Source organism: Penicillium oxalicum, chromosome V (assembly GCF_001723175.1).
Source record: "Penicillium oxalicum strain HP7-1 chromosome V, whole genome shotgun sequence".
NCBI classification, from domain to species: domain Eukaryota; kingdom Fungi; phylum Ascomycota; class Eurotiomycetes; order Eurotiales; family Aspergillaceae; genus Penicillium; species Penicillium oxalicum.
In genome coordinates this window covers 1439959-1465891 of record NC_064654.1, presented here as the reverse complement: position 1 = coordinate 1465891, position 25933 = coordinate 1439959, and the positions used below count along the sequence as shown (strand labels likewise).

Here is a 25933-nt window from a genome sequence, read left to right as displayed (position 1 = left end):
GATTTCTCTCGTGAGAGCTATCAGAATGTCCGAAGGGGTAGCAAAGCGGCCTGCTTCCCCCACTCGGTCAATCTCCCCACCTCCACTTCGGCGAAAAGTCACAACCGTCACCAGTAAGTTGATCGCTATGATGAAATGACAGATGCATGCCGTCACTGATGCATCTATAGAGAAAACGGTAGCAAACTTCTTCACTCCAGCCTCACAGAAAAAGCCCCAGCCAATTACTTGGCGAGTGATAGGCACCAGCCTGGTCATTGGGAAATATGTCCCCGAGAAAAGCGTTGCGCAGGCTGTCGCCGGGCAGGCGCGAAAAGTCGCATCCTTCGACCTTGTCAGTGATGGCCTCATCTATACATGACTGAGATGGGACCAATGTGGACCAGAGTATGGCGACGAGATACAATTCAGCTAATCCCAAAGATGCCAGGACTCAACGTTGATCAAAACACAATCTGGAGGCCCATTTGCGAAGAATCCAAATGATTGGCAATGGTGGGAGCCTGGAGTGCCCGAAAAGCTCAAGGAACTCGATGCGAAGGGGTAATGTCTTCTCGATCTGCCTGGGCATATGAACCGTACTGATGGCTGGAAATTTGCATCCCGTCGGTCATAGCTATCAGGTGGTGATCTTCTCAAATCAAAAGATGGTCAAAATCCAAAAGGATATCAAAAACGGCAAGAGTGAATCCAAGAGTCTCTCGAATTTCAAGGAAAAATTGGCCGCCGTCATGGGTCAATTGGACATTCCGCTCAGTGTGTACGCGGCCACAGATAATACCGAGTATCGGAAACCTCGATTGGGCATGTGGCGGGAGTTCCAAGATGACTACGATCTGGATGCGTCGGGTATAGATCTTGAAAAGTCTTTCTTTGTGGGTGATGCCGCTGGACGCCCTCAGGACCATTCAAACGTTGATCGGTTAGTTTGATGCTCAGACGACAGAACGAACCCTTTTATGAAGGTACTGATCCTCTCTAGCGGATTTGCGGTCAATGCTGGCATGGGTTTCAAAACACCAGAAGAGTTTTTCCTCAGTCAAGAGCCCCCTCAAGACGCGGGAATCTTCAATCCGGTCTCATTCATTGAGGCAGAGTCAGAAGGAGAATCGTCTGCAAAATGTGCGTGGTCAAGTTGACCGGTTCCTCGAACTCTCTTTTACAGGTGACTATGACTGACAAGGGCATTTCAGCATCTGTATCTTTTGCTCGCACACACCCGCAAGAACTCGTGATTTTCTGTGGTAGTCCAGGCGCTGGAAAATCCACATATTTCTGGAAAAACCTCGAGCCACTTGGCTACGAGAGAGTCAACCAGGATATCCTAGGATCGGTTCGTGATGCCCTGTCTTATTTATGGAAACTGGATCACTGATTCTTCCTCCAAGCGTCCGAAATGTCTAAAAGTCGCGCGGGAGCTAATCCAAGCCGGAAAGTCCGTCGCTGTGGGTAAGTTGCTGTTTAGTTTACTGTGCAATTTGAAGGATTACTGTTCTCATCGATTGGATCACGAACTGATTTTCATGACAATTCAGACAACACAAACGCCACTCAAGAAGTGCGAGCCTACTGGGTAGCTCTTGCGAAAGAGTCTAATATTCCCATCCGCTGTGTGCATTTCCTCGCATCTTCAGAGCTTTGCAAGCATAATGCAGCAGCTCGAGCCTCTAACAAAGAACTTGTACGTGCGAAGACTGTTTTCTCTTTTGATTATTCCATCTTCCCCCTTGAAGATACCAACACACAGCAACTAATGCCACTATTGCTTTCGCCCATTCAGAACCCGGAATCGAGGCAGACTCTCCCAGGGATCGCTTTTATAGATTATGCGCGCAGATATCAAGTCCCCACGCTTGACGAGGGCTTTGCGGATATCATCCCCGTGGAATTCCGATTCAGGGGAACTGAAGATGAGAAAAAGCTGTGGAGTCAGTATTGGATATAGCATGTCAACCAGATCACTCGTCTGTCGTCGCTGGAGTCATTTTGGAGTCACTTTCGATATATGGGTGAGGTTGGCGATTTAGTGACTCGGGGGGAGGGGGGGTTGAACTGTCCGCGTATTTGTTCAAGCCCCAATCCTGCTGCTCAGTGAATGTGGATGACTGCTCTCTGGTCCATCCCTGACAATGCAGTTGATCAAAAGCCATACACTATATTTGAATACTTTTCCGGTGCTCAGTCTAGGTATAAAGACCCTAAAGATCACTCTACCCACCAGTAGTAGCTAGTGTCTACCTAGTACCGGAGTACAAATTGAGGCTATTTTACCCTATTTCGAGGTCCCACACCGCTGAGTTTTAGTCCTTCCCTTCCCTCGCCCCCTTCCTGTTGATTGCTTCTGATCTGTTGCCGAGGTTCTTTAAGTCGTGGGTCGACGGTTTTTTCTTTGCTCACCGAAAGGGTGTAGCAAGACTGGCCATGTTTTTAATCTTGACCATTATGCAGCTAAGGCAACCACCCGAGAAGAGACAAAAAGACCGCTTCTCAAAGAAATGATTCGCTGAGACAGTCCTCTCGCGACGAGGCAACAAAGTAAATCCGGTGACCGGTGACGACAACGGCTCTGAATGTTACCAAAAAAGCTGTTTATTGGGATTGCAGAATTGCAAACTGAAATTTTGATGAACGACCGAAGTGGAATTCATCAAGTATCGGAAGCCATCGGTTCATTCCACGGCGCAAGCAACCTTCTCCTCTGGAAGTTCATCCCGACTGAACGATTTGAGCCCTCAGGTACCACGTACAGTCGACGCTGACATCACTGACGCCATTTCTATTTCCAATTCTCTATTCTAGAAATTAACGCGCTTTCCTTCCCCCTTTTGCCGCCAGCTTCCTTCCTTCAACCTGACTACTTTTTACCTCTCTCCACATACTCATTTCCAGCCCTCTTCTCTCCCTCGCCATGGCGAGCGTCAGAATACCACTTGCTTCGGCGAGCCACCCAAACCCACCCTACGACATTGTCTCTCCAAGCGAATCCCAAACTCGGTCCTTATGTTGGGACTCTACTCGGGTGAATTCAGTGGAGCGGTATCAGAATATATCTGAGACTCTCAAATTCATCACCCTGGAACTGGAAAAGTGGCAGCAGCAAACGTCGGATTTCCTTCACGGAATTACGGTCTATGTCTTCACCGACGTACGCCGTGAGTGGGCGGACACTCTTTTTCAAGCCATCGATGAAAAATCCCGGGTACGGTGAGGATAGGTTCCCTTGATGATAAATCGACGATTTTGGGTAGTTCTTCCTCCAAGACTGACCTTGTCAGGAAAACCTGGAACTCTCAAGCTCAAACATTGAGTCTCAAAATGCCGACTCAAGGACACGATATCGCTCAAAAATGGGTCATCAATTCTGTCGTGGATTGGAAGGATGAGGGAATTATAAGCAAGGAGGAGTGGGAAGGCCTGAAGATTGGCTTTGGGACTACTTTGAAACTACCTACGTCTTCATTCTCGAAATCTCAAAAGGAGCCTGATATCTACATTCGGCCCTTTGGCTCCGATTCAGGATTCCTTCCCCCGGTTGCTTTTGAAGTTGGATGGTCGGAAAGTGCCTCGAGGCTTAGAGAAAATGTCCGCATTCTCCTTGAAGGAGGCGCCGGTCATATCCGGGTCGTGATTGTGATCGACTGGTATCTACAGAAGGATGGTCTTACTGTGACTGGTAAAGCGGATCTCTGGAGGCGAGGCTCGGATGGCCATCCTGTTCACGAGCAGTCCGAGGTATGTCTCAAACATTTGTATCGATATTCGATGATTTTTTCCAGCCTTGGTATCTATGGACTGACATCTCCCAGGATATTTACCCTGTTCCAAGGCTACTTCGAGGCCAATCTCAACGTCTCGGAGTTACTCTTGACGACATATTCTTGACTACCCTACAAGCCAATCAAGACCCAAGAACCATTGTCTACTTTGATATCGGGAAATTGCGCGAGGAAGCCGACAAGGTCTTTAAAGAGCTGAAACTCAAACCCGCTTGATCTTAGATCGTCTCCCAGCAGCTTGTAGCTCTTTGGACTAGAATTTCTGCTTCAATGCCGGTCACCCATCAGCCCATCAATTGTAACCAATAGTAATTTATAATTCTATTCTTTAATTGCTTACTTCTCACCAGCTAGACAGTCTGAAACTACACCTAGGAAGCCCACAGGCGATGTCCAGATTCTACTTGAGCTAGGAGGCCGTCATATTCTGATCGAGACTCCCCCATCATCGACTAACATCTCTCATAGAGGGTAGGCCATGATGTATCACGATCACTAGTATATCACATATTAGAGACAAAGCTTTCAACCCATTTCAGGTAAGTTTGACCAGGTGGACTAGGTAGGTCGAGGCCGCCACCAATTCAAAAAAAAAAAAAGATGGATATAAGTAAACCCAAAATTGGTATCAATACCTCATTTCATCCATATAATGTACCTGAAATCTCACACCACGACAACCTTATATGTCGAGATTTCCTGAGCAGTCACCTAGTGGGCACATAGATGAGAGTCATTATCTACCATGGTGGTTGCTCAACATTATTTCCGACAAAGCAAAGAGCTGAATGGATTTTGAATCTTTGACCTCCCGGTCCAGCCTGCAATTATTCAAGTTGGGTTTGCATGAGGTGGGGATTGTGCCTGGTTCATTACCTGGACGCGGAGAAAGGTACATTAATACCTACAAGTATCCTAGGAAAGGCGACGGACGGACCGGCCTTGGAAAAAAAGCCTGAGATCCATATACATTTACGACATGAATGGCGTAGATACACGAAAAGGTTCAGACGGGAAGAAGCCAGAGGTTCAGTTTGTTGGTCGAAGCCAGTTTTATCATGACCTCTGACAAATTTACACGATCCTTGTTGCGCTGGAAGAGCTTCCACCTAGGCAAACCGCGGGCTGTCGACAGATACTGAAGTCAAAGGACGCGGTGGCAGCCACGTGCAACAAGCATGACAAGGTTAATATGTACACAAACTAGCGCTTGATGAAGGCTTGAAAAACGAGGCAGGCAATGATAGTCTATAAACGCTTTTGACTGATTCTAAGGTATATGAACAGATGTCAAAGACGATGGGTATAATGGTAAACAAGGAATGGAATGGGCCACGGACCTGGCCAGAGGCATGACAGGCTCCAGCACAAGGAGTCAAGCAAGATCAGGACACGATGACTCGGAAGTGAGTGGGACGAAGGAAAGGCATGGCTTGGTGCGAGAGCAGTAGTCGCAAACCAAAACTGTAAAGTCATAAGAGTCATCATTCAACGCAGGCCCAAAGGCAACATAGAAAAAGAGAGACGTGAAGTCGTGATGCTGCAAGGCCCGCTGCAGTGCTCCAAGACGAGGCAATCCCAGTCCAAGGTAACTGCGCGTGGGCTGCAGGTATAGTCTATAGGTCATTATATCATAGGCAACAGAAGCGCTCAGAAATATTCGTCACAAAAAAAGAGGAGGGTGGGGAGAAAGACTCTTGGTCCGACCGACTGGGGATCGAGCATCGCTCAAGATCGACCCATCAAATCTTGAAAGAAGCGGAAGAAGTTGCGCTTCTTGTAGGATCTGGGACGGCAGGGGCCTGCAATCTCCGCCACCGGGGAGACAGCCATCGGCCCAACAATGTCCTCGTCCCCCATGTCGGGAAACTTGGCATTATCGTGCAGGCGAGGAACGCAAACTCGGTCGCAAGGTCGTCGCTCGGTGTAGGTCAGCGTCAGTGCGACGCCGTCCACCGAACCCAATGCACTAAGGATGGCCTCGTGTTGGGCTCGCCATTCTCGGTCAATGGACTCCCATTTCAGACCCGTGAGTCTGTAGATGTTGGAGGTCACCCCATAATGTTCACCCGTGCGGACCAAGTGCTTGGCAAAGTTACACCGAGCAAGATCCCAGTCCGAGCGAAGCTGCTGAAAGTGCTCCAGATCGTACGTTTCGGGCACGTACGGCTCGGGTTGAATGGTGAAGTTGGCGTGTCCCAACTTGGATGCCCACACATCATTAGGATCTGTGAGGACGAACGGGGCGGCCTCGCCCGAGACGGTGCGGACCGTGCCCGCCCGGGGTCGCGAGATAGACGCCATCGAGGGCTTGGAGGAGAGCGGCGGGGAAGGTATACCCGACACCGTCATGAAACGAGGCTCTGAGTTGACGGCATAGGACGCGCTCTCGCTCACATCTGCGACGGAGGGCGACTGGAGTGGGGACTGAACACGCGACGCCGCCGTGCTGAAGAGATCGTCCCCAAGAAGTGGGGGAAGCAGAGGGGTGGTCGCTTGGAGATCATCCTCCTCATTCTCCTGCTGCTGCTGGCTCATGCTGTTCGCACGAGTGATATCAATAGGTCGGACGCCTGAATTATTGAGGCGCTCCTCAAAGATGGTCTGCGCGGGGGAGGGAGGGACATGGGAGTTGATGCGACTGATGGACGGGGCGATAAAAGAGCTCGCCAACGCTGAAGACGTGGCCGAGTCGGCGCGCGATCGGATATCGTCCATGGGTGGTTCTCGTTCGGGGCTTCCGGAGGCGCGCCTGGGCTTCCATCGCGCCGAGACCGTCGACACATGCGATCCAACGCGCGAAATCGACTTGGCCGACACGCTGTCGGAGCGGCGTTTCGGAGGCGAATCCCAAAGTTCCAATCCCGAGTCGCTCATCGTGTATCCAGCGGAATCGTCCATAGGCAAGTAAGACTCGTCGGTCGTTGGAATACTACATTCGAAATGTTCTACAATTCCCATGAGATGTCAGCTGCACATTCTCCCTTTCGTCTCTCTCTCTCTTTTCTTCTTTGCGCCGCGCGCACGCTCGGCATCCAAGCGACTGGGGAGGACCACACATACGGAAATATTGATCTTCCATCGAGTCTCGCGGAGGAAGTTCTTCTTTCACACCCGCGAGATGACTCCGACTTGCGCTCTCCATATTACCTAGGCCGACTGGAGAGGCCAAGGACGAGACAGAGCTGGAGACGCGACTGTGTCCGACGACCGAGTATAGAGAAAGCGCCGGTGATGCAGGAGCCGAGGTATGGGTACTTAATGACGAGAGCACGGGACGAGGAGAGTCTAGGATGTCGACAGAGGCTCTTTGCGCGTCGAGGTTCTGAGACAGTGGATGCATGGTGCAGTATATGGCGAGGCCGCAGGGCGTCGCGGAGGCTGGAGGAAAGGTGTTGGTAGGTCGATGCACAGCATTGAATGTGAACCCCAGGAAGCGCGGGAGTGTGATGGCGACGCTCACTTGAGGAGCGATCGAGCCGGCGATGGGGAAGAGGGGAGGGTCACGAGGATGGCAGGTGATCGTGATTGCCTGATGACGACGGTCGATGATAAGCACCCGACGGGACGTGGCGGTGTGATGCAGGAACTGACAAGCCCAAGCACAAGGGCGCCACTGCTGACTGGACCGGACCGTACCAACCCAAATCGATCCCGACGGTCAGATGGACAGAGCGAGCAGGAACAGAAGGAACAGCGCCGACGTGGACCCAACAGGGAGGCCGCGAGCTCAACGGAAAGGTGATCGATGTAGCCAGCTGGCTGGGCAGAAATGACCGACCGATGGGCAGTTGCGATGCCTCCAAAATGCAAAATCAGCAAACGGGCCGGTAGTGGTGCGTCTGGCAGAGAGATCCCCGCTGTAATGCAACCTGCAGGAGAGCGGCGGTTGGGTGAAGCAATTGGGTGGTGCTGAAGAACGAGGCTGTCACTCAGTTGGCAACTGCGACGGGAGGGAGCGGACGTGAGAGAAGAAAATCGGAAACGGTGGCCGTGAGGATGGATAGGTCCAAGGAAGAAAAGAAAGCCAAGAGGTGGTGTCTGCAGAGCGAGGTGTGAAGAAGGAATGATTCGAGAGGTGGTGACTATGACCGTGGGTGTGTGGGTGTGTGTGTTCCGAGTCACGATGGTCTTCTGTTCTGCCTTTGTTTTGAGTCTCGAGTGCCCACAATCCACTGCTTCGGGTCCTTTTCAAAGTTCTCTTGTCCAATGTCACGGGCGGAGCAAAAGAAAACAAGAACCAGCGTGACTGGACTGGAGACGGGAGAATCGAGAGACGAACAAGATTCTCAGAGGAGCGTCTAGAGTTCTCGAAACTCTAGACCTTTGTGCCCTTGACCGGGGGTGGTCCACCGGCCAGAGTCCACTTTGCCCGAACAAACAACGTCGGCTGTCCAGCGAGCCCACTCTTTTTCTTCTTTTTTTCTTCTTTTCTTTTTTCGGGCTGGGCTTGAAACTTTTTTTTTTCTCACTGGCCTCAAATCCACTGCTGAATCGACCCAATAATGATCGGAACGGGCCCGAGACGCTAGTCCCGTTTGGCAACGTGAAAAGAGAGCCAGTGTAGTCACGATGAGGATGAGGTGTCCAGGTCTAGGTCGTGACTCTTCAAACGTGATTCTTGGATGGACAAGAATCTTTTATCCAGTCAACCACTGCGTGGAATGAACCGTTCGAGTGGACGGCGGCTGGTTGCTGACTGGGCTGTACAATTTCCCACGCGACAATAAGCCCGATCCTCGGTCGCTTGCCTGAAAGAAACTCTGCCCTCCGTCGTGGTCCGGTGGTTCAGCTTCCACTGACAAAGCCGACAGAACCACCCGAGCCAGGGAAACGCCACTCAGAAGACTCTGGAATGTCGAGGGGTGGAAACTCTGACGAAAAGAGCAACGGAAGCACGGATGGTCCCCTTATGACTGGTCTTGAGACCCAGACGAGAATGGGTGGCAGCATTCTTCCACGCAACCATGGAGTCCAGTCCATTTTCCCGTCAGTGCTGAGTTGTGAGTACAGTCCTATTTGCGCCCGATCAATTTGATATTCGCATCGTTTGCTCATCTATCACAGCGGCACGCAGTACGGCAGGAAGGTTGGCTGTCTCTGATCCCTTGTACAACCCGGGCTGGATTCATGAACAATCATGTTCCGGGGGGGCAGACCATGGTCAACCCTTTTCGAAGCAGATTAAAAAAAAATACATTCTATTTGTTCGCGGTTCCGGTCGGCGAGTCTACGAAAAAAAAAAGATACATCACAACCTACCGTATTAGTCTAGTCCACACGTTGATCCTCTCGTGTGCCGTTGAAACGAACACGATGAGGGCTCCCGAGGCCAGAGTGGAATTCAGGGCAACGCCCTGAGGAAAATGATGCACGATCAGCAGTGTCTAGACCTCGGTGGATGACCGTTTCCCAGCGGAGCCCCAGCGGACTAACACCCGAAGTCTTGCACTGGCGCTATCTACGGTGGGTGGCTCTCTGAGTCAGCTCCGATGATGTGATGCGATTATCCTGACGGAGCCACTGAGGGATTCAATCATAATGAGCGACACCCGACGAACAGGTACGTGGCACTGGAGCCCAAACCCATGAGGACGATCGCAGTGGGCTCTGCCAAGAAAGCAATCGTCATTCCAATTGTAAAACCGTCCGTGCTGTGCATTGCCCTGCGGGAGGGCTGCGCTATTTTGGTGTCTGGAGGGGGGTTATCCTCCTCAGACTCTGAAGTTCAAAGCCTACCAGGGTGTACTTTTGTTCTGCGCCGCTAAGATCCAGTCGATCTGAGTTTTGGTGAAGGAGACTTTTGGGAGGGGAATACATGAGAGAGAGAGAGTCGAGCCCGGAGGCACACCTCGCTTGGCGTACCCATCGTCACCGGGGCCTTCCCGATCGGAGGACAATGCTTAGTGCTCGAGACACACCCTCTCCTTTCTCTCCCACAGTTGTCCACTACGTTGTCGCTAGTGTTCAGTGGTACACTTCTCATCGGAGGAGTTCAGACAGAAAGTTGATGGACTGGCGTTGTCGCGATGATCGTGTCATCATTCAGACAATCCCGTCTGGATCAAGGAAGAACGGACAAGTCGCACGACCTGCTTTTGGATGCTGCGGCGCAACGAGGGCCCTTCATTTCCGTGCCGCCATGAGAACTATCGTCCCGGGTCTTTACCTGGGCGCGCCAGGGTGGTCCTGTCTTAAATGGGAAATTGAAAGCCCCGATGATGCAATCCCGATCTACAGTAAATCGCCTTGGGAGAGGCTCCCCCAAGCCACGCCAATCAGGCAAGATCTAGTTTGAGGTGATGGTCGTGTCTGAATTGAGTTGGAAGGGCAAGCTTTTCATGCTTGCTGTTCAATCCATGTCGGAGCTGGTCACGACAGACTGCAGACAGTACAGATGGCACATTGTGCACTTGTACAGTGCACCCTCCCACCTGTCCAGCTAGCCGAGGCTGAGTAGCATTCCGATACAAGCAGGCTCGTGAACGGTCCTCCGATCCAAGTCGCCTCTCGACCAAAGACCCTTGCAATTTAGGGGGTCTAGAACCCCAACTGGCCTTTTCCATCTTGCATGTAACTCTCGAGCGAGACGATGGGAGCCTCCGACACTCCCATTGTACAAATGAGTACTGTCCTACTGTGCTCGTGTAGGACCGGGGGGGGGGGGGGGTTAGGGACTACAGTGCTATGGGAGTAGACGAGAGTACTATGACTACAGTAGTACTGTCTACTCAGATAGAGACTGGAGACAAGCCACGATGCTTTTCCTATTGTATTCCTCATCACGGTGCACCCATCATCACCCGATCGATGAGATCTCCCATCTTCTATCCTCCCACCATCTCTGCAGATGCCCTTCCTACATTCAATAAACATCATCTCTTCCAAAAAAGGACGAGGTCTGCTCGAACTCTCCTCGTCAGGCACCGAAAGGAGAAGAAAGGAAGTGGTGGGGGGGGGGGATGATGTGGTGGCTACCCAACCTTTCTCAGTATCCAAGTCAACCATGGCGGCGTCAACGGCTCTCTGGCACCCAACGTCAGTTCCACATGGCTAATTGTCCCTGGCCACACGCCGACCGTGATTCTCTCCTCTCGGGGACTCGGGGAGCAAGGCCAGATACACACCACCGATTGGAGGCAGGAAGTTTGTCCCTGGCCACCATTCCAGGGATTCAATGGTAGAATGATTCAAGGTACAGTGTTCGTCCACGGGCGGTCTTCGCCCACCCTTGGAAATGCGCACGAGGGGAGGCAAAAAGCACCGTGACATGGCACAGGGTTTTGCCGCCAACCGAGTGGTGAAGGGGCTCGCACGTCTCTGTTCAACCGGCGCTCCGCCGGGATTGGGCGGCTGGCGATGATTGGTACGCGGAACAACGCTTGACCCTCTTGCTTTCAAATCCTTCACTTTTTTTTAGTCTTAGTCACAGTTGGAAGGTCCTTCTGTACGGCGCCCGCAGTGAATGATAATAGCGATTCATTTTGTCATCAGTCGCCTCATTTTTTTTTCTATTACAGTGTCTTCTCGTTCTAGTTGTTTCGCACCTGGTGGGAAAGAAAGTTCCATCATTGGATTGAGACGGAACAGGGCATCTTCCTCACCAGTTGATGGAGACTGGAAGCTTGTACAATAGTACAGTAGTAGGGTACAAGCCAGTAGCCATGTTCTCGCCCACGAGGAGATACAACATTGACCGCTCCAAATGAGTGATCTGTTTTTAGCTTATCGCTGGAAGTCCACTAGCATGAATATCGAACCCAGTTACGTACAGGGTTCTATCTCTCTCTCGATCTTGTGTGGTGCTGCCTTTCATTTGGTCCCTCACGCTGCTGGCTTAGGTACTTTACCACAAACCAAAGCTAAGGTACAATCCAATGGATCTATGTCTCTTCCCACTCATTCTGTCACTGATGACACTCAATCCAGGCATATCTCTCCGGTCCGATTCCCCTGTCATGTCGTCCTGTCATCCCAGTGGATACATCCACCCCCCGTCTATGCATTTCCGATAGGTTCATGAGGCCGTCAAAGTCTTTCACCGAATCCACCTTCCGGGACACAAGAGAGGGGGACGTGTGTGTCCCATAGTCCTGCCCACTGACAGAGGGTCGAACTGGAAGCAGTGAGAATGAACCAAGCGAGGCGGACGTACTATCTTTTCGGGGGAGAGAAGGGGAACTCTTTGAGTTCAGAGTACCGAGAACCGGGGAAATTTCCATCTATTCGTGCTGAACTTTGATAGATTGGAACCCGAGTGTCTCCCCGTTAGGTAGGTAGGCCCCCATGGTAAGTCAAAGATCAGGGTTAATAGAACATGGAAAAGTTTAAATCGACAAGTCAAAAGTAAAAAGTGATTGATGCTTTTGTAAGAAACTTGAATGTGCAAGGACCGTACACAGAGAAAATCATCATCAACCTTGCGATGTTTTGTTTCCCCCCCCTTCTTCTGGCTCATCGCTTAATCTAGAGATGAACCGGTTGGAGAAGAGTCTTTGAGCCTTTGGTAAAAGCCTTTTCCGCCATTGACATCTGTGGCAACCCCTCCTTCGCCAGGTTTGTGATCGAACAATACTTATCATCGCCGACAGCCCCATGGAGAAGATGGGGTTGGGATTTCCATTTGCGCGTTCCCCGTCACCCTCGGGCGAAACAGACGTTCAAGTCAAGAGGTTGACTGGTCTTTTCACCGATCAAATCAGCCCTCGGAGCTTACCTTTCCTTCAAGGGAGAAAAAAAAGTAGAACTCTCAACTTCCCGTTATGTACATTGCAAGGTCTGATCCAACACATGTACCCATGTCATTTGATGTCTGCGTGTTTCCAGTCCTATTAGATAGTGCATCAACTTTGGAGTTGATTTTTTGACCCTTTTCCTCCTTCCCATACCGCAAGTTGTACAATTTGTCAACTCTCCAGCAAATGGGCATTCATACCAGACCGCGACTCCAGCCCCAGCTTGCTTGGGCAGATCCCTATAGTCAAAGCCTTTATATACCTTTACAGCCCGAAACTTGTGATCGTCATGCCTGGGTGTCCCCAGATCATGCGTGTTGAGTATACACTGCCTGATACGATCCTATTTTGCTATCTGCTCGAGTCGTCTCAGCGACTCGGACCCATTGTGAATGCTGAGTCTGCCCCCCTCCCCTCTTCCGCGCCTGTTCTACATTACACTTGACAAAGATTCGTTCCACCCGCTGTGCATAGGGCGCAAGGTCGTAGATAAAAGACTGGGCGGCCAACGACTCCCCCTCGTCGAGAACTGCCCAGTAGGTAGGAACATTCTAGGAGTCATCGTGATGGGTAAGGAAAAACTCCTCCAGGTGTTTTCGAGACGAGTCATGAAAGATGGTCAAGGGAAAAGCGACTGATCATACTTACTTTACAAGGGACACAGAGTTGCTGGCCATAGATCGTAACATTTTGAACGGCCCAGTACTGCAGTCTGTGCCTAGAGAGGACTAATAATATGATACCCATGCACTAGAGTCAAATGAAGCGGGCCGATTCAGGAAAAAAAACATAAATACGTAGTACTCTGAAATAATTCCAGGATACTCTGGGTAGGCTGACTGGTTTGATCCAATGCAAACCTTGGGTATTTCTGTTGCAGCCCTCGCCTACAATGAATGACTGCAAGAATTGGTGCCGAATGTTCCCTTTCAAAAAATTTCAAAAAGAACTGTACGCCGAATTCATGGAGACCAAGCCGGAGTGTGTTCGACTTCATTCAGTTGCTTTCACAATCTCGAGAAAACTCATACCCCGTCCACATTCATGTTGTCACACCTGTCGACCTTGTCGAGGGTATCTTGCTCTCTTACCTGATGGAAAGACAGAATCGGATCGAATCCCAAGTTGTCCAGTCAGTCTCGACCTTTTGGTTGTTACTGGCCTTTGGGGAAACTTTGGTGCTTCATAGGTATCGTCTACTTGAGTTGTGTGTGATTCTCTCGACTGAGAGTACCACGATTGCTAAATAAAGACTGGCAGATAAAGTCGATGGAAGCAGAGTGAAATTCAAGCCCGGCCCAGACAGCGCTCGAGGCTCCTCCACTCATTCACTCTGTGACAACATATGGATACAGCCGCAGAGTGCCCGTTCGGGAAGCTTTCAGAACACATAGACGATGAGCAAGTGTTTCGTCATCCGATGCCCCTCCAGCTCGATTTCTTTCCGAGGTTCTTCAAATCGAAGCTCTAGGAACCTACACCGAGTGGCGATCTAGTGTACTGATCGATGCAAGACTGCTTCCGTGACACAACCTCACGTGACACTACTCCGTTAGCCTCGCAGCACGATATGTGTAGTTGGCTGGATTCATTGCGCATGCCCTCGAAGCTCACGTAACCATTTCCCCGTCGCTTATCTGGTATTTGACTGCTATCGACAGCAATACACTTGTTACACTCATCTTCAATTGTGTTCTCGGTGCTTCTTTCATCGGTTTCCTGCCCCCCCCCATGAAGCTCTCTACGTGTTTGGCGGCTGTGGCCGCCGTTGCTGTGTCGCATGCTTCTCCGCACCCCGCACTGGGACAGCAACAGACCCTCGGGGTCTCGCAACACGCTCCGCAGACCTCGATCAGCGACAAATTCGACCAGACTGATGCAAGTTTCATTGATCAGGACCCCCTGCTATCATTCCACCGAGATTTGGTCTCAATTGAGTCGGTCTCAGGCAATGAGCATGACGTGGGCATCTTCATCGCCAAGTTCCTCGAGGCCAAGAACTTCACGGTGATCAAGCAGGAAGTCGCGCCTGTGAAGAAGAAAGGGGTCGGTGCTCAGGACGAGGATCAGACCCCCAAGACGCGATACAATATCTACGCGTATCCGTCGTCTTTGCGAGAACAGCCCTCAATCTTGGTCACGAGTCATATTGATACTGTTCCACCGTTTATTCCTTATTCGGTGCACAAGCCTGAATCGTCGACGGTGCAATCAAATCTCGACGAGTACGTCATCGCTGGTCGAGGCACGGTCGATGCCAAGGGTAGCGTTGCGGCGCAGGTGTATGCGGTTTTGGAGACGCTGGAGGCACACCCCGATGCAAAGCTGGGGCTGCTCTTCGTCGTCGGGGAAGAAATTGGCGGAGACGGCATGAAAACCTTCTCCGAGTCCGAGATCAACGCAAAGAGCGCATACCACACTGTCATCTTCGGTGAACCCACCGAAGCCAAGCTCGTTTCCGGACACAAGGGCATGCTGGGCTTCGAAGTTTTGGCCCACGGTAAAGCGGCACACTCGGGGTATCCATGGCTGGGAAAGAGCGCTGTCTCTGCTATCTTGCCAGCTCTGAGCCGTGTGGATCAACTTGGCAACATCCCCGTCAGCAAAGGTGGGCTGCCCTCGTCGGAAAAGTATGGCCCTACTACACTGAATATTGGCACGATTCGGGCCGGCGTGGCGACGAACGTTGTACCGGCTACTGCCCACGCGGATGTCGCTGTCCGTCTGGCGGCAGGGACTGTGGAGGAAGCCCGGGAGCTCATCCAAAAGGCTGTGAAGGAGGCGACTCGCGACGTTGAGGCTGAGGTCAAAGTCGACTTTTCCAACCATAACGAGGCTTACTCGCCTCAAGATTTGGATACGGATGTGGATGGATTTGAGGTGATGCCGGTAAACTACGGTACAGACGTACCCAATTTGACGGTGCGAGACGGGGTAAAGCGCTACCTTTACGGCCCAGGAAGCATTTTTGTTGCGCATGGCGACAACGAGGCCCTCACTGTCCGGGACATCAAGGATGCGGTCAAGGGTTTCAAAAAGCTGATTAATGCTGCCTTGGACCGAGACTGAGGGGGTTGTGCTCATGGGACAATCATACGACGACCGCAAGAGGATGCAATGCTGAAATAGACATCGGGCTGGGTATACACTCATTTAACACTCCTGGAATGCTATAGACACGAATGTGAAGTTCAAAAGCAAACAGACGATTTTCCAAAAGTAGAAAACAAGACACATCAAATACTGCCATGTCAATGCCCGAGAGGCATTTTGGACCCAAGGGATTTCAAAAGCCTGAGAAAGAGTACAGCGCATCTCGGAAGGTTCCATCAACTCTGCCGTCGTCCCACAAAAGCGTATGCCTAAACAGCAGCCGCAGCTGCAGCCTCACCGGGCGAGGCCTTTGCCTTTCTCTGCCAGCCGGTCTTCAACTCACCGGTCGGCTTGAATCGAGGCAAGATGTGAGCTTCCGTGTTGAAGATATGATCCTCGAGAGGGATAAAGTCCCGTTCCGAGAACAGCAAGTAGAAGTACTTGAGGGTTTCGGCCATCCAGAAACTCTCCATATTATCACGTGTCGTTGGTGGAATAGTGTCTGCGTCGGAGAGTGACGTGAACCCCTTAATACGTTTCACCACGCTGGCGCCGTCGACGAGTTCGGTCTCTTCCACCTCAACAACTGCGGTGTACTTGACGAACGACTTGAACATCTCCCAGCCCCATTCTCGGTAAACCTCGTCGCCCGTGATTCGATACATATAGAAAAGGGATTCGACGGTTTCGGGCCGTTGCAGATTGTGCCGATCCATGTTGTGAATCTCAATGTCTTGACGCCAGGATTCGGAGTCGTCGGATTGCCGAGATAGGGGTTTGGATATCGATTTGAGTTCGTGGGGTGTGGTGCTCCCCGAAGTCGAGCTGGGATCGGGATACTTGTCTCCCATCATGACAGGTGGAGAATCGAGGATGAAATGGGAAATCTCGGGTGCAAGGCCCGTTGCAGTTTTCAGATAAGTCGCCCAGCAGGTCTTCATCAATTCTTTGGCGATGAAAATCTCTTCCTCACGTTGCTGGGACCAATCCGCCGACTTTCGTGCTTCGGCCAGAGGACGACCGCCAGTGGCCCCGAGAGCATACGTGCCAGGGAGGAAGCAGACCAAGTGGTCCATTTTCGGGCTGAGACTTTCCCGCAGACCATTAGGACGCTCTCCGAGAACCAGTAGTTGAGCATGCTGGGAGAACGCCAGCAAGTGCTTGCGGATGCCACGCAGAGACTCATCCCAAAGTTCTTTGTAAACAGGCTCCTGCCCTGAAGTTTGGAGATACTGCTTGATGAGATATTCTGTGAACCAAGAGATGCACGTCAGCCATATGTCCTCAACTCTCGTTGCGCATTTATGTCAACGAACCGTAGTATGAGTCTCCTCGGCTCCCCAGGCGGATGTTCTGGCCTTGGAATTGACCCGTCTTAGGGCTGATAAAGATGGGAACGAGACCATCTTGCGGATGTTGCTCATCAAGCACCTCCATGACTTTCTCTACCGCTTTCCAGTACTCAGCCTCACCAGTGAGCTTGGCCAGATACTTGAACTCGAGTTGAACCGACGTGGCCTCGGCAGTAGAAGAGGCGCCACCGTCCCCGTGGGATGGCAAGCCTTCAGACTTGTTCAGATTCACGCTCGCGTAAGGAATACCAGACGGAGACTCGAATGCTCCGAGGAGACGGTCTCCCAGATCTGTCGCCTTCTCAATGTACAAATCCTCACCAGCAGCGCCGACGTCGTCATCAGCGATCCGAGCGAGTGTTGGGTATCGTGTAGACAGATAGTGAGCCGACAGCAGACCTCCTAGCATGCGAATCGTCGTCTCAAAAGTGCTCACGTCGTGATCTTGGGTATATTTGAGCGAAGTGGAGATCCATTCGCGCGCATGACGCACCTCGGTGCTCAGATTCATGACGATCATGGTATCCAGGGCATCGACAATAATCCAGCCCATGCCACCTTCAATCATGTTTCTACCTCTCCCTGAGACCGGGTTGTACTCGTCCGAGCCTAAAGAAGGTTCAAGGTTAGCCTGGAAGAGCTCACAAGGAAATCGGAAGCCATTGCCTTACCCCAGGAGTCCTTCTCATAGCCATGCCAGCTAACAAGGAACGCATCGCGGACCTTTTCTCTTCGCTCGTTCCAGTCCGCCCTGGCTGTTGACGAGCCCTCCTCGTCAATGGTCTGCGCCCATTTCCAAAGCTCAGCCCCGATATCCAAAGGTTTTGCTGGGCTCTGCCATGTCGGCATCGACGACTTATAGTACCACAGCAAGGTCAGCGCACATATGCCCAGCACAAAGAGCGGCCTCCATCTTCTTCGAGGGGCCGTGCGCTTCGGTGTGAAGTATGGTTTGTCCTTGTACATAGGAAGAGTGCGATCTTTAGATTCAAAGAATCCACCTCCTGTGCTAGGGCCGGTCGAAAGGCCGAGTCCAGCAAGGCCTTCGTTGGAGCGATAACGGTTGTCGGGGAAGGGACTGGTGTTGAATGACCTCCCCGAATACGACATGGTCCCTGGGCGAATGCCTCTTTACTGGAAAAGTGCGATGACTCGACACTTCTGCGATGCCACTAGAAGATACCACAGACTGTTCAATCGCCGATAGCGCGCGCTGTGCGCTTGAGGAATGCAGCTTCGAAGCTCAACAGCCGTGGAGATCGTGAGGGGGGCGTTGCTGGGTGGGTGATAAGGATAGTATCTGGACTTGAGCGCGGATCGGCAATTAGTATCGAAGATGGTAAATATGCGCAAGGCCAAATCGGTCACATAGGAACTGACTGTGGACGTAGTCTCCTGGACGAACGTGGGATGTGATGCTAGGTCGTGGTCACGGATCGCGGGCTAATATGCCAGGGTGTGCTTAACGGCCAAGACCCCAGGGTAGGCACTCGGCACTTTCGCGCCTTCTCAGGATATCGTGTATGATTGGGCGATGGTGCTTTGACAAACAGCGCGGCAGTGCTGGTGTTTCCAAACCCTTCAAGAATTGTCGAGCTCGATACCCACGAGAGTTTGCTGTGATTGTCAAAGTGGATTTACTACCAAGTTGAGCTCACGGGCCGAGCCTCCACCACCGTGCCGCCGCAAGTCCTGTCCCGCAGCCTCCACAGCGCGTGTCTCTTGACTGTCAACCCAAGTCCGACACGTGGGTGACTGAGCAGGGGAAATGATCCTGCTCTGCTGAGGTTCACTCTATCATAGGAGGTGGTCGAGCCTGTTTTCCACATTCGAAGTGTAAAATTGAACAGAATCACAAAGGTAGACAGGAGTCCTTGGCTGTCGAGGTATACTACGGTAGGAGGTAATCAACTTCAACTACGAGGGAAGCACCAGTGACAAGACACCCCATCTGCACAGACGAATTGGCCCAATGTTGCCAGAATTCATGCTGAATGGTACTCTAAATTGGGGACCATCCGTAACGTCCGAGACTGCCAGAGCCACATGCTCTTTGCCAACAGAAAAATTAAAGTTTCTGGTACTCAAGCTTGCCCTCCAACTTCTTCGACTCTGCCACCTTGCGCACGGCCTTGTTGAAGTCGTCCTGATTGATAGCATCCCGGTAATCTTTGATTGCGAACAGACCCCTATAGTTGCGGTTAGTCCTGGAGAGCATTTTAAAAAAAGAAGACCCGACGTTACTTACGCCTCCGTCACCACGTTGCGCAAATCAGCGCCATTCAGACCGTCACTCATCTTGACCACGCTCTCAAAGTCGATCTCACCCTCCAGTTGCACCGTGCTTGAGTGAATCTTGAGAATCTCAAGACGGCCGACCTCATTGGGCAGGGGAATCTCAATCTTACGGTCGAGACGACCAGCACGGAGCAGTGCAGGGTCGAGAGTGTCCGGTCGGTTCGTGGCCATAATGATCTTTGTCTTTCCGAGGTAATCAAATCCGTCCAATTGATTCAGCAACTCCATCAGCGTGCGTTGAATCTCACGGTCCGCTGATGTGCCTTCTGAGAAACGTCGTCCACCGATCGCATCGATCTCGTCCATGAAAATAATACAAGGCTCATGTTCCTTGGCATAACCGAACATTTCACGGATCAATCGCGCGGATTCACCAATGTACTTGTCGACAATCGCAGAAGAAACCACTAACAAAATAAACATATGAGATGAGGAGGCCACAAAATGGGAGACGAATGCCAGGAAATGCTGGACTTACCCTTCAAGAAATTTGTGTCCATCGAACTAGCCACGGCCCGGGCCAAGAGGGTTTTGCCTGTGCCGGGAGGACCGTAAAGCAGAACACCCTTGGGGGGCTTGATGCCCACTCGCATGAACAACTCGGGATTCTTCAGCGGCAGTTCGATGACCTCCCGAAGCTCTCTGATCTGATCGTTCAAACCACCAATACCAGCAAAGTTGACTGACCCGGGATCCTCCAATGACATGTTGTAAACCAGGGGATCGACTTCACGAGGGAGCATTCGCATGATCGTCAGTGTTGTCATATCCAGGGCCACTCGCGTGCCTTGCTTCAGCTTCGCTTTGTCGACCTTGGAACGGCAGCCCACAACATATCGTGGCCCGGAAGAAGCTTTGACGATGACTGCAAACGAGATAGATGATTAGATCAACAAGACACTGGCCAGCTCATGTGTCCGACCGGAAACATACATCGTTCTTCATCCAGCTGTTTCAACACCTCGCCGATGATCTGACCAACACTTTGGAGTGCCTTGATGTTATCTTCCGAGACATCATACTCGTGTTGAAGGTCCTTGATGCCCATTCGAAGTCCCTTCAGCTTGGCTTCCCATTCTCGTAGCTCCAACAAGCTCTTCTTATAATCTTCTAGCGCCTGTTCGCGCTCCGGGTCGACGCCGCCGTTCATGATGATCCGCAGGCTAGTTCAGGGTCGAAGTATTGGACGGTATCAGCTTTTGGTTTCAGAGGCCAGATTTCAAAAAAATGAGGACAGGCTAGACGCGATCGAGGATGAAGTGACAGATGAATGCACGTCACGGGTATGCTCACTAGATGAAGCTGATGTAGCTATCTAACCTCCGGTCGAGGAGCTGCCAGTTAGGTCACCTGACAAAGCAATCACAGCCTGGATCATGTGATCTGCATCATCGCCCGGATATTATAAGCCTCAGGCATTAACTTGGCATACAGTCCACCTTCTCGGGGCATCGATGGGACGGGACTGTAGAAGTTCGGGGCTGAACGGGACGAGTACCGCGAAATCCATCGAGGTCATTTCCAAACCTTTCCGTGCCTGGGAGCTATCCGAAAGAAAGGTCCATCCGTAACTAAAGGATCCATTCTTGGGATTATTCTGGGGTGCTGGGGTCACAATTGGGTTTGAGCCGCTTCGTCTTGATCGCTGCAATAGTCCATTATCAAACAGTATTTCTGCGCTTTCTGTTCACTTACCCGATTCGGGTGTCGTCGCTATAATGAGGAGTGCACGTGATTGACTCCGGCACACTCCAAGTGCGCTCTGTGCCACTCACTGCTTGATCACTGCGCACGCCCTGTGCTCCAGCGAGGCAGATTCTCTCGACGGCGACGTCGAAATGGTTCAAGCGCGCATCCCTTACAACAGCACAACACACCGGAACCTGAAGAATCCTTGCACACGTTGAGAGACAATTAAAGAGCAGATGGCTTCCCTGAACCTCAACAGCATATGCAGTCAACAGAGGTCCTGCCCCTGGACGAGGGAATTTAGGCTACGCTTGACTCCACACTAGCGGCCAGGTCTTCTTCGTCCCTTCACAGTCGCCATGCAGATTGCGGAAGGGCTCAATTCTCTCTCCGGACAGGCGCTTCGCATCGTGTAGTTAAATACTCCCACATACTTTCTTGCCATCATTGTGATTAGCCCTGTCATAACGTAGAGTGATGCAGACCCTGGTTGATTATGTGTCACATGATATCACATACTCGTCTGGATCGTGGCATGAACCTCAACTCGTCATCGACTAATCACTCCCTTTAGAACTTAAGGTCTCTGTTCTTTTCCATTCCGACCATTGTCAGGTCTCCGGCTTATGACTCCTCATATCAGGCCTCGTCTGGCCCTGCGGAGGAGGCGTCCTCTAAAGACTCTCTACGGACTATCTCTCTGCCCTTCACCAAGTCAAATATTAGAGCCTTGGTTATATCAAAGTTGCCCTGGCCATCGAAACGGTGCTGATCTTTTTTCTGTTGACAATGATTCATCGCCTGGTTACGGCCCCTTTCCCACTCGACGACTTTCGTGCCTAGAGCCTCGCCGTCGTCTTTAAGCGCTTGCAACAATCATGTGTCTTCCTTGTCGGGCATTTGAGGACTTCCCGAGCCTATAGAGCAACATACGGACTATCTTTGGTGGACGGCATTGGTGCGAGTGACACTCTTGAATAGGCTGCTTGTTGAAGTGCTGATTGGACCGGCTATGGGCTCAGATAGTACTATTTACAGGAAACGATTGTTCTGTCCAACTTGTGCACGAGAGGGCTTTGAGGGTCTTTATGACAATGACTTCTCCAGCTTCCGACCATTGACCCGAGGTTATAGCTACTGTCTGCGTAATGAGATATGAGGTGTCGAGTGCAAGCTCAACTTCCAATCTGCTCTTCAGCCAAATTTAGAATCAGGTCTGTGGACGCTTGGAGTATTTAAAACGCCCAATGTTTGTCTAGTGTACAGGATATTATTGATGTACAGGGGATAAATAATGGGTCCTCCAGTTCGAGTTCGTAGTGCATAAGACGCCGTTAGTTTCAAGTTGCCGCCCGAGTTTCTCGTCTCAACGAATCCAAGGCCACGACCATTGTGGTAGATCCCTGTGTTTTTGATAGGTGTGTGTGTCCCACAGCCCATTGTCTATCCTCGAGCCATACGCTTTGATCAGTGTAATGCGCATAGGACTGATCACTGGAGGACTACCGCGTTCCATGCTACAAGAATAACACAATACACCTTGGCGAAGGAGCAGTTGAAGCACGAGGGTTCTTATGATGATTGGTCAGACTTCTAGTCGCCGTCGTCCTTTCTATCTCGTATGCAGATACCTCGTATGCTCGCATACGCATTCATACCTTTTGCCTATTTGAGCGGAGTGTTACTTGGTCTACCTGTAGATCACACTGGCCTGGAACTGATACAAAGAAGCCGGACCGAGAAGACACTGGGGTTGATTGAAGGTCACACACATTAATCCTTCAGCATGGTCGCAACTTCTGTCTCTGCCCTTGACTATCAAAAAGCAAAGCACTGATTTACAACACATTCATACTCCATCTCTCCTTGTAGACCAAGCGCAGCCGTAGGACCGTTGCATTGCATGTGGGTGCAGACAAATCCAGCTCATGAATGATTACGTACTTCCAGAACTTCCATGCGCCAAATCCGCCTCCAACCGGCTCCAGAAACACCCTTAGTCAGTCAGCGTACCCCGGGTCCCCATCTCACATGTACGGGATCCGACAATCCACTCTGTAGCATGCTCGAGCAATCGGGTCTCAGAAATCATGATGATGATCCCGAGGGTGACGGGAGATCTCGCAAAGTCCAAGTCCAGCGTCTGAGATGAGGGTCGGAAGAATTTCCCTCAGGTCCAGTCAAAGAACGCAAATCGTTGGAAGCTGGTCCGTTACTGAGCGTGGAGGCCCCACTGTTGCATTGGAAAGAATCGGAGGACCAGCCATAGTACGCCTGTGACTGTTCGACGGGGGGTGGGGGATATTTAAAGCATCGGGTGTCTCCGTAAGGCTATGGACTTCAATTGGAACCTATAAGAGCTAACTTATATCCTACGGAACTCAGTGTGGTTCATTCTCAGTACACTTACTATATTCTCCGACAAGACTATTCGAGCGTGGTTGTTTTAGTGCGGAAAATCGGACAAGAACCTCCAGAGCGCCGAGTGTACAGGTAAGTACCCAAGGCTGCGCCTTGTGCTGTGATTGGACCTGGGTGTACCTCCCATCACTTCCATTCACCCACGACCTTCATACGGTCATAACCCCGCCATCTGCCCCTCTCCCGTCTGCTTCTTTCCCATTCCATCAACCCAATCCACTCACCCTCTCCCACGTCCACAATTGAGCCTTCGATCGACCGGTCAGCAAATCTACCGCAATCAGACAATCAGACAAGGTAACCCAACCTGAGCGTCGGTGACGGCCGTGGCCAATCGCCCCATCCACATTCGCTGAGCTCCAACCGAGTCGGCGGTGCCCCCCCCTCCTCCTCAATTCTGCTCTCCCATTCGGTCTGTCTTTTTTAGGGTCATCGGTGAAGCTCTGCCCCTCTCGCCGTTTAGTCACAGCATTTTGCCTCCATATACTACCAGTCTCCTTCGCTGCTCTTCGTAATCTTTTTTTTCCATCTCCCAACTGATCTTTCTTACCGTCAGATCTATCACAATCAAAATGCCTATCTCCAAGGTTCACGCCCGCTCCGTGTACGACTCTCGCGGTAACCCCACCGTCGAGGTCGACATTGTCACCGAGACCGGTCTTCACCGCGCCATTGTTCCCTCCGGTGCCTCCACTGGTATGTTGTGACACTGTTCCCTGCGCTCGAAATTGCAGTGATGGGCGGATGATCCCAATGCTAACGTGATGTGAATAGGCCAGCACGAGGCTGTTGAGCTCCGTGATGGTGACAAGTCCCAGTGGGGCGGCAAGGGTACGAAACTTTCACCCTTTCACTGTGTCTCGACAAGGTGACAGAGACAGCTAATCTTACCCGATTCACAACAGGTGTCCTCAAGGCCGTGAAGAACGTCAACGAGACCATCGGCCCTGCTCTCATCAAGGAGAACATCGATGTCAAGGATCAGGCCAAGGTTGACGAGTTCCTCAACAAGCTCGACGGTACCCCCAACAAGGCCAACCTCGGTGCCAATGCCATCCTTGGTGTCTCCCTGGCTGTTGCCAAGGCTGCCGCCGCCGAGAAGGGTGTTCCTCTCTACGCTCACATCTCCGACCTCGCCGGTACCAAGAAGCCCTACGTTCTCCCCGTTCCCTTCCAGAACGTCCTGAACGGTGGCTCTCACGCCGGTGGCCGCCTGGCCTTCCAGGAGTTCATGATTGTCCCTGAGTACGTCATTACCAATTCAATCCTCCCGGGACACGCAATCGCACTGTCGTGTCTCTCGCGCCATTGCAGAAAGCTAATTTATTTTCTGACGATAGGGCCGCTCCTTCCTTCTCCGAGGCCCTCCGCCACGGTGCCGAGGTTTACCAGAAGCTTAAGGCTCTCGCCAAGAAGCGCTATGGCCAGTCTGCCGGCAACGTCGGCGATGAGGGTGGTGTTGCTCCTGACATTCAGACCGCCGAGGAGGCTCTCGACCTGATCACCGATGCCATTGAGGAGGCTGGCTACACCGGCAAGATGTCCATTGCCATGGACGTTGCCTCCAGCGAGTTCTACAAGGTTGAGGAGAAGAAGTACGACCTCGACTTCAAGAACCCCGAGAGCGACCCCACCAAGTGGATCACCTACGAGCAGCTCGCCGACATGTACAAGCAGCTCGCGGCCAAGTACCCCATTGTCTCCATCGAGGACCCCTTCGCTGAGGATGACTGGGAGGCCTGGAGCTACTTCTACAAGACCTCCGACTTCCAGATTGTCGGTGATGACTTGACCGTCACCAACCCCCTCCGCATCAAGAAGGCCATTGAGCTCAAGTCTTGCAACGCTCTTCTCCTCAAGGTCAACCAGATCGGTACTCTCACCGAGTCCATTCAGGCTGCCAAGGACTCCTACGCCGACAACTGGGGTGTTATGGTCTCTCACCGTTCTGGTGAGACCGAGGATGTGACCATCGCCGACATCGCCGTTGGTCTCCGCGCTGGTCAGATCAAGACTGGTGCTCCTGCCCGTTCCGAGCGTCTGGCCAAGCTCAACCAGATCCTTCGCATTGAGGAGGAGCTCGGTGAGAACGCCATCTACGCTGGCAAGAACTTCCGCAACTCCGTCAACCTGTAAATTGTAGATCGCGAATGACTACATTCAGGGCTGAAAAAGCAACCGGAAAAAATAGTTAGCTGATATTCCCACGACGGAATCGCTACTACTTATGATTATGAATTTAATAAAGAGTTACTTTCAAAGCACAAAAAAATTGAAAAAATACAATTTTTTGGAACAGCTTTCTTTGGTAGACGTTGATTTTCTGGTAGCTACCAGACATTAGAACATTTGGTCAAGTGAATTACCCAGCTTGCCCGTCAATGACTTCGCTCGCCTCCTGTTGACTGGGGCGCTTGGATGTCCGTTTCGACGTCAGAATCGCCCAGGTTGGGCACCGAGATGAGAAAATCCCACGTGACCGCCCCTCCCGCGTTCATTGTCCCACATAAAATTTGTCGCCGCCCCTCCGTTCACAGATCTCGAAGCCGTATCCAATCGTCGAGCTTGC

General features: G+C 51.6%; 7 protein-coding genes across 7 annotated transcripts; 4 read left to right on the top strand and 3 right to left on the bottom strand.

Moving 5' to 3' along the window:
* Nucleotides 1-25: 25 nt before the first annotated feature.
* Nucleotides 26-1945, top strand: POX_e06589 (uncharacterized protein; the record flags this gene model as incomplete). The annotated part of the gene is made up of 9 exons (XM_050115407.1): nt 26-113; nt 171-334; nt 431-543; nt 617-922; nt 983-1122; nt 1194-1333; nt 1389-1449; nt 1536-1681; nt 1781-1945. The coding sequence occupies 9 exons, from the start codon at nt 26-28 to the stop codon at nt 1943-1945; spliced, it is 1323 nt and encodes a 440-aa protein (XP_049967867.1).
* Nucleotides 1946-2908: 963 nt separating this feature from the next.
* On the top strand, nt 2909-3992 carry POX_e06588 (uncharacterized protein; the record flags this gene model as incomplete). Its single annotated transcript, XM_050115406.1, has 3 exons — nt 2909-3204; nt 3276-3732; nt 3807-3992. 3 exons carry the CDS (start codon nt 2909-2911, stop codon nt 3990-3992), a joined length of 939 nt encoding a protein of 312 aa, XP_049967866.1.
* A 1512-nt stretch (nt 3993-5504) lies between these two features.
* POX_e06587 (uncharacterized protein) lies at nt 5505-7119 on the bottom strand (the record flags this gene model as incomplete). Its single annotated transcript, XM_050115405.1, has 2 exons — nt 5505-6724; nt 6840-7119. 2 exons carry the CDS (start codon nt 7117-7119, stop codon nt 5505-5507), a joined length of 1500 nt encoding a protein of 499 aa, XP_049967865.1.
* A 7123-nt stretch (nt 7120-14242) lies between these two features.
* POX_e06586 (putative carboxypeptidase) lies at nt 14243-15580 on the top strand (the record flags this gene model as incomplete). The annotated part of the gene is made up of 1 exon (XM_050115404.1): nt 14243-15580. The coding sequence occupies one exon, from the start codon at nt 14243-14245 to the stop codon at nt 15578-15580; it is 1338 nt and encodes a 445-aa protein (XP_049967864.1).
* Nucleotides 15581-15873: 293 nt separating this feature from the next.
* POX_e06585 (Mannosyl-oligosaccharide 1,2-alpha-mannosidase) lies at nt 15874-18066 on the bottom strand (the record flags this gene model as incomplete). The annotated part of the gene is made up of 3 exons (XM_050115403.1): nt 15874-16853; nt 16921-17565; nt 17628-18066. 3 exons carry the CDS (start codon nt 18064-18066, stop codon nt 15874-15876), a joined length of 2064 nt encoding a protein of 687 aa, XP_049967863.1.
* Nucleotides 18067-19024: 958 nt separating this feature from the next.
* On the bottom strand, nt 19025-20404 carry POX_e06584 (putative 26S proteasome subunit rpt4; the record flags this gene model as incomplete). Its single annotated transcript, XM_050115402.1, has 4 exons — nt 19025-19145; nt 19205-19661; nt 19733-20119; nt 20188-20404. The coding sequence occupies 4 exons, from the start codon at nt 20402-20404 to the stop codon at nt 19025-19027; spliced, it is 1182 nt and encodes a 393-aa protein (XP_049967862.1).
* A 3532-nt stretch (nt 20405-23936) lies between these two features.
* Nucleotides 23937-25500, top strand: POX_e06583 (Enolase; the record flags this gene model as incomplete). Its single annotated transcript, XM_050115401.1, has 4 exons — nt 23937-24060; nt 24139-24195; nt 24270-24609; nt 24705-25500. 4 exons carry the CDS (start codon nt 23937-23939, stop codon nt 25498-25500), a joined length of 1317 nt encoding a protein of 438 aa, XP_049967861.1.
* Between the last annotated feature and the right edge of the window lie 433 nt (nt 25501-25933).